Consider the following 7,666-nt stretch of genomic DNA (forward strand, 5'->3'; position numbering starts at 1 on the left):
TGATGTAGGCCACCCTGAATCCTGTAATTACAGCCGAGCCCGCTCAGACGGCAGGTTCCAAGGAGGGGAAAACTCGAGAGACAGACAGACCTCTAGGAAAAACGACCCGAAAAAGAGTGAAGCGGGCTAACCGACTAATGGCCGTAACACGCCGCACCGAGCCGCCTGAGTCGCAGAGAAACAGATCCCCAACCACCTTCAGAGAGAACTGAGCGGAGGAATCCCACAGAGAAAGAGCCTAAGAGGCCAAGGCGAAGGAGGACGACGAGGAGGAGACTCAAAGCTGCTAGCTGGCCGCCGTTGGCCGTTCGCCGTTCTTTCTTTCTTTCTCTCTCTCTCTCTCTCTCTCTGTCTCTCTCTCTCTTTTTCATTGTAGCACAACTTTAAGATGATGATATGTTGAGAACGACTTGGAAGTTGGAACACCAAGAACTCCGAGCAAGACGAACAAGTCACAGGAGCCAACAACAGATCCGTGCGCGTCTGGTTCAAGTGTAAGGAGCCAAGTTCTAAGTGACCGGATTCGAATCGTCCCGATGGCCACGAATGAGGAGGCCTATTCACGTCGGAGACAGCTAGCCAAGTGATCGCCGAAATCGCTTGAGATCGCATCGTCGTGATCCGGGTGTGGTGTCGAGGGTTGAGTCCTCCTTCTTTGTGTGATCGGGGATGAGTTGGAAGTAGGGTGAGTGAGGCCATGCAGATTGGGTTGTCTCGTCTCTCCCGGAGGTGGGTTCGTGTCGCCGGGCACTGATTGTCACGCCCATCCGCCTGGTATTGTGCTCGCGTGCCCGTGAGGGGAGTGACCGTACCCCTCAGAATTATGTCGTCCCCGGGACCGACGACCCCGCCTAATAAGAATGGCGCTAGTCCGGGTCCGCCCAATGGCGCACCCGTCCCGGGCGCCCTCCCGCCCAGTTACTCGCTCTATCCTGGCGGAGGGTATCCGCCGGCCCAAAAGGGACAAGGATATCCGGGCCCGTACCCGCCGGGACAGCCGGGCGGGCCCACGCCCACATTGAACTCATTGCTACAGAATCGTCAGAGTGGGGACCCGCGGGTGCCCAGTCCCGGTCCTTATAGTGGATATCCGCCTTCGTGGGGGACGGAAGGGGGCTACCCTGGCTACCCACCTGCTCCGGTAAGTTGCTCGTTACTGGTCCCCCCCGGGTCCTTGGAAATAAGTGATCAGGGGTCCCAGATGCAGATGGTCATCTAGATGGGCACGGATCAGATGGGACTCAATGGCCATGTGATGTGTGTTAGAGTGACTCAGATGTTCTTGATGAGAGACGACCGGGGTTAGCGATTGCTTCTGATTTTGTCTTCTCGCCTGAAGTAAAGCACACATACACACACACACACACACTCACTCACATGCAGGGAGGTACGACGTACTGTGTCGTTTCTAAATTTGACGCAAAAACTTTCTTGAAAGTGTTCCTCAAGTTTATGGAGGTTCCCCTCGAGTCTTGGTGGGTTGTTAGTGGGCCTTTGAATGAAACTCGCCGATCGAAACCGCACGTGAGTGAGTGGCTAAAAACTATTTGCTTTGAAGTTGTTCCAAGTTGTTGCTCGGCTCTCGAACCACGAGAGGGTCTTTTCCCGGTCGATTATTGACAAGATGAATAACATTTGCTTTGAAAATGTTGCACATGGTCTTGATGACATTGCGCTGACGTTGTGGCTGAGGGCCTTCTTCTCGTGCATTGTTATTGGCCAAATACGTACACACGGCTGGATGTAATCAAAGCCAGACAAACCCACGAAAGTAAAACGAACGACGGGACTAGATCGTTGCAAAGCTGTTGACAGGAGATTGTATGGTTGCTATAGGCCAGTCACAACACAATAGGTACAAGCAGGGGGGTTGTCATGCAATTCCCTCCAAAAAAGGAAGTCATCTATTGCATCATTTCACAACGCGTTTATCATGGTCTGGCCGAAATGACGCTGGGCTCACGGATCGTTTCATTCCCCAATCTAGGTAATGTGATCCCGGCTTCTTGAGATCGGGTCGCCTGCCATAGCTATGCAAAACAACGCGAGAAATGCCGGTATTCCGGGCCCCAAAAGGAGCGACGAAATGACTTCTTTTCAATGTGGGCCTTCTTCCCAGCTCATTTGCCCTCTCTCCCCCTCTCCCTCTCCCTTTACGTCTCATTCTCTGTTTCGTACACATCTCGACTTGGAAAGAAATCCTACATAGACTGCCGTCATTTCATTGAATGGCCAGAATCTCAACTCCATCGGACTACCGTCCTGCTTAGTCATTCGCACCCGTAAAACTTTAAGGACACTTGTTAGAAGTGCTATTCGATCGACGATCATTAATGCCCTAAGTCGAGACAAATGTCACGCCAAAGTGATAAACAATCGTCTGAGGAGTCATTAATCAGCGGTCAGATGGGTGTGGATGACCCTCAGGGACGGTATGCTTGAACCGAAGTCATGTAAAGAGGAACTCGCCAAGGGTTCCTCCAGACTGCTGCTGAATTGCGTAATCGCATAAATATGTACATTGAGACTGGCCCTCTCATTCACACACACACACATGCACTTTTTGTCTCATATTTTCGAAGCTGTAGACGTGAATGACGCCTTTTCATTGACATTTCCGAGACAGAGAGCAACTTGGAGAAGGAAACAGTGCCGAGAGAATGAGGGAAAGAAAATAATGTGGGCCATCCAAGGCGAGTGTCTTTATCTAATGATCGAGGCAACAGAGTTATACAATGCGTGGTATTGTTTCTCGGGTAACGATCGAGCAATTGGTGTGTATGTGTGTGCGTGTGTTAGGGGGGAGGTGATCAAGTACTAGATTTTCAAGTCATGATTGGGCTATGCACTTCGTAGGGGTAAAGCACGCCAACGTGCCCTTGCTTGAGCAGCTTCGCAGAATTTTGCAATGCAACACCAACGCGTCAACGACAAAGAACAGAGGCAAGCAAGCAAAATGTGCGTGTCCCAAATTGCTATTCAAAACTCGTTATCTCTTGGCACATTGAACTCGAGCGGTTGCTGGATGGTGGAGGATAGAAGTGAGGATAAAAGACCGAACCAACGAACGAAAACCCTTTCCACGGGCTTTTCGAGTTTTCGAGGGTGAATTCGCTTCTTTTGGCGAGCATTCCGATTTTTGGATCTTGCATCGGGTGCGTGCACACACATTGCCAATGTTGCGCAGAGCACAAGTGGATTCAGGTTTCGGTTTGGCCGTTGCTAGCCTACCTATCTACTGAACTATCGAGACCACTTTTTTTTCTTGCTTTTTGCACTCTTGAACAGGATTCCAGTGGTCCTCTCGACCATTCACGGATCTGTTTTGATCTGACGACTCGCAGACTTGTGCAAAACCTAATGGCATCTCCATTTTTTGGAAGAAGATACCAGAGCAATGGCTTTTGGTAGTCAAATACGTTTGTGGCCAGTCCTGATAGATCAGACTTTAATTGAGCTAAAGCACCGAAAGAGGCAGCAACGATGTTGTTGCGGTCTCGAAACGGGTTTGAATGAACCATNAAACCTAATGGCATCTCCATTTTTTGGAAGAAGATACCAGAGCAATGGCTTTTGGTAGTCAAATACGTTTGTGGCCAGTCCTGATAGATCAGACTTGAATTGAGCTAAAGCACCGAAAGAGGCAGCAACAATGTTGTTGCGGTCTCGAAACGGGTTTGAATGAACCATATTAAGCTGACAATGTTTGATAGTGAGATCCCGTTGGCTTATCTTTATTAGCTCCGACTAGACCCCCAACTCGGACAAGCTCAGGTTACGTCGGCACTGGCAAATGAATTTGTTACGGTAAAATGCGTCAAGCCTTCAGTGGCAGTAGCACTGAAGGTGAAATGAAATTCAACATACCTCTGCCCCTTTCTCTTTGACTATCCTGGCATTTTCGACAGCATTATCTGGCCGCCAACTGTTCTAAGACAAGCGACAATGTAAAAAAAAGCAGTAAGACTAAATTCAACATTATTTCAAAGGGAGTTTATTCTTTCAAATGTAGCTATTGTAGGTTCATTCGAAACCATGTTGAACTTCTGGGTATGTTTGTCCGTCTTGGAGTTTTCAAATATAGTATTGGTAGAACCTGGCCAAGTTGATCAATTTTGGGAAATCATCAGATCCATCTGAATGCTCACGAAATACGAGATCGGTAAAGTTACTCATTTTGTGCACTCTAAACACGTTCGCGATGCGTATCTGGTTATATACACACACAGTGTTAGGCTAGCTCAATCATGGTTGTTTTTCGCTTGTTCTTCCACAGAATATGGGTCCAAGGCCGCCTTACGGAGCAGCTCCTGGTTATGGTTATCCCCCTGGGCCTCACGGGTATCCCGGGGGGCCTCATCCTGGATATCCTCCAAGCACACAAGCATCACAGGTAGGATGATAGTTCCTCGGCTTCTCCCTCTCTTCTTCAGGCTGATCTCACACTAATGTAAAACTAATCCTTGCTCTTGCAGCCGGCGAGTGTAGATGAGTCTAACAATGCTAACAACCCAAATATTAACCCTCCTCCTCATCCAGGACAGCATGAGGGCAGACCCTCTCAAACTTGGACTCCTCCTATTCACGCAAAGAAGGTTAGCATTACCATTTTTAGGGCCAAAGCAAAGAGTTGATGTAGACTCTCCGCTGATAGTTTGCCACCTCTGGCAGTCCACCCTAAGCTTACCGTGACTTTTCTCGCCTTGTTGCAGGGACAATCAAAGGCTGATAATACTCAATTGGTAAGTCGAATCGATCGCCTCCTTCGTTTAGTCATCATCATGGGTGTAAATGTGAATTCTGTGTGCGTGTTACAAAGGGTTAGATTTGCTCCGAATCGTCTCGAGATCCAAGGTCAAGTGAAGGCGTGAGAAAATGCAGAACAAATCCTCGGGATTCGCGAGTCAAACTCAAGGCAGACAGACAGGGGGGTTTCCCCATTGACGAGCATTCTTCTTCTACTCTGCACTACTACTAAAGGGAGGATTGTTTTGAAGTTCACAGCTGTCCCGATAACACCGGCAAATCCCGAAAAAAAAAGTGCCTCTGACTCATAAACACTGATGATCCCCGGTAAAGACGACAGCAGTAGCAGCAGTAGCACTAACAACAACAACAACAACAACAGCAGCAACAACAACAACAACAATATGGCAATAGCCCTGTACGCCTTTGGTGGTGGCTCCCTACGAAATCGTTATCGACGTAATCAATTGTCGATTAACTTTGGGAATGAGAGAGTGAATGTAGCTCACACTGTATTCCGTCGTCTGGACGGTCTGTAGGAATGCAAGTTCGCATGACCCAGACCATTCATCTCGATCGGCATGCTTCCAACAACAACAACAACAGCAACAGCTAAAAAGAACCGGGGCAAGCTGCCTGTGGCAAAAACAGCTTCTCATTCAATGGAGCAATTATCATGGTCATCTCCACCTTGACCAAGTGTCAAAACCGAGAGGCGTGTGTTTCGGTAGGAAAAAAAAGACCTCCTCGGACTGATTTAAAGTACATTCCCCGCCGTTGACTGCTTCCAGTTGACATTCGTCAGAGGGTTGTGGTCAATTTGCCAGAGCTTGGTGTCCCTTTCGGTCTGTCATCCAACTTTCAAAGTCGTTAAATGACTTGTTGTGGTTGTTGTGTATGAGCACGCTCACAAAGAAGCCTTTTCGCCTCTTATCCAAAGCGAGGGTTGGTTGAGTGGGAAATGTTCTTTGATGACCCACGTGCTTCTGACTTGAACCTTTGACACATGTATCAGAAAAGAAACGTGTCAATCGCCCCCCTTTTTTCGGACGCTCAAGCTTCACATTTCCAGTAAAACACTTGCCATGAGGGCCATGCAGTGCCATGGATTTCGATTTGACGCACCATGTGACCCAAAACTCGGGGTCGCAACTAAGTAATTAGAGCACGTTTTGGAACGTGACCTAATCATTTCCCGACAAATTCCAAAGCCAATCAGGTCTAGACAAGTGAAAGGGCATTGAGTCAGGGGATTATTTACAACAACAACAACAACAGTAACCCGGTTGAGTCGCCCTCTTGCATTCGTAAGATTATTGAACTGCGGAAGTAGTCGAAGAGGGAAGAAATGGGCGAACAGTAGTAATCCATCATTCCCGAGCATTGCGTGAGAAAAAAAAATCGAAAAATGAATCGATGACGATCCATTCGATTGTGAGCTCTTGAAGAAAAAAAAAAGCGTCATTCCGTCTGACGCATTCGCAATCCCGTCCAAATGGTAATTGAACGGGGAAAGATACGCGAGCTACTATCATTGCTCTTGACTTACATGTACCTCCAGTTTCTCAATCGACCCATGATGAAATGAAGCCTGTTGAGCAGTGCTACTTTACTTACTGCATCATGCTAATGAACTGGGTGAGCACTGAGCACCCATTCTCAGGGCGATGTTCATTATGAGATGTCTCGCCTCGAGTTTAATGGCACCCTTCCTTCCATTCACTTTCGTCTCGATTTTCTCGAGACCGCAAAACGCGCCATGGACTTGGCATGCCCCTCAAATGGATCTGACGGCGAGGAAGATTGCTAAGAAGTCGCCTGGAAAACAGTCATTAGTTGTGAGATGTCAGATTTCAAGATCATCATTTCTAGGTCAGGCCAGAGCAAGAGACATGTCGCCTTGTCCCGAGGAATTGCAGGATGCACGACCAGGTGTTGACTGTGAGTTTTTGCATTTTATTTTGCGTCAGTCGATCTTTGAAGACTGGGAATGCTTTTATCCTCAATTTGTCCGTCTGAGAGTCCATTAGTTTGGCGGCTGCAGATAGCCGGAGCCAAAAAAAAACAAGTGGAAAAGGTTTCCATTAGGTTTGGATGAGTTAGACGAACAGACCAATGGCATTGATTTAGTCTTCCGTGGGTTTTCATTCCCAAAAACTTGGAGAGGCCAGCATTATTATTCGTATTCGTTTTCCCTCCTTCATCCCGGATAGTAGAGCAAAATATCTCGACTCTGTCTTCTCGTTCTATAAATGTGTGTGTGTAGTATGTAGAGAGACTAGTAGTAGTACGTCGTTCGTTCTTCGTCGTGGTCTCTTTCTTCCTTTTTCCCTCGATTTTAGTGCACAGAATTCGTTCGGTCTTCTCGTTCTGTTCTATTACTTCTGCTCGTTCGACTCAACGTCGTGTTGTTGTAGCAAGAAACAAGACGACAGAAAGAAGAAGAGAGACGTACGTAGTACTACTACCACTACTACGTACGTGCATATACGACGAGAGCCTCAAGCCCACTATGTAGTAGTCCGTAGTAGTCTGTAGAGGAGAAATAGACCTTCCTCATTCTACCCGAGTGGTCTGTGGTGGAAATCCCCAACAGTCGGCAGTGCCTCCTCCTCTTTTTCCTCGAGCTAGCAGTTGTTGGAAAACTAATGCCCCCTTCTCTTTGCAAATGCTGTCGTGTCTCCCTGAGTGCACAGAGTAGACTTGTACTTCGTACGTAGTCCTCAACGTCGTCGTCGTCCTCGTCGTCGTTGTGGAAGAAGAAAAGAGATTGTGGCCTCGTCTCTCCCTTCTTCCCTTCTTCTCTCTTCTCTCGTCGTTCGTTCCTGTCGACTCTCAATGTGATATTAGAGTTGGTTAAGGAGGAGAGCGAATCAGGGTCAGAACATTTTTCGAACTTCAGAGCCAAATGCCATCATCA

The 7,666-nt window shown here is 47.8% G+C and overlaps 1 protein-coding gene across 6 annotated transcripts in view; it reads left to right on the plus strand.

The window, feature by feature from the left end:
- The first annotated feature begins 363 nt into the window (after nt 1–363).
- LOC131879992 (trithorax group protein osa-like) overlaps nt 364–7,666 on the plus strand; it is a 21,875-nt gene continuing 14,572 nt past the window's right edge. For 4 of the 6 annotated variants that reach the window (XM_059226483.1, XM_059226487.1, XM_059226489.1 and 1 more), the window contains exons 1-4: nt 364–1,141; nt 4,277–4,393; nt 4,476–4,595; nt 4,713–4,742. In XM_059226483.1, coding sequence (XP_059082466.1) covers nt 824–1,141; nt 4,277–4,393; nt 4,476–4,595; nt 4,713–4,742 — 585 coding nt within the window. In that variant the 5' untranslated portion in view covers nt 364–823. The remainder of the gene's footprint in view (nt 1,142–4,276; nt 4,394–4,475; nt 4,596–4,712; nt 4,743–7,666) is intronic. The other 2 variants (XM_059226485.1, XM_059226486.1) reach the window with 2 other exon arrangements.

This window comes from Tigriopus californicus, chromosome 5, assembly GCF_007210705.1.
Source record: "Tigriopus californicus strain San Diego chromosome 5, Tcal_SD_v2.1, whole genome shotgun sequence".
Taxonomy (NCBI): domain Eukaryota; kingdom Metazoa; phylum Arthropoda; class Copepoda; order Harpacticoida; family Harpacticidae; genus Tigriopus; species Tigriopus californicus.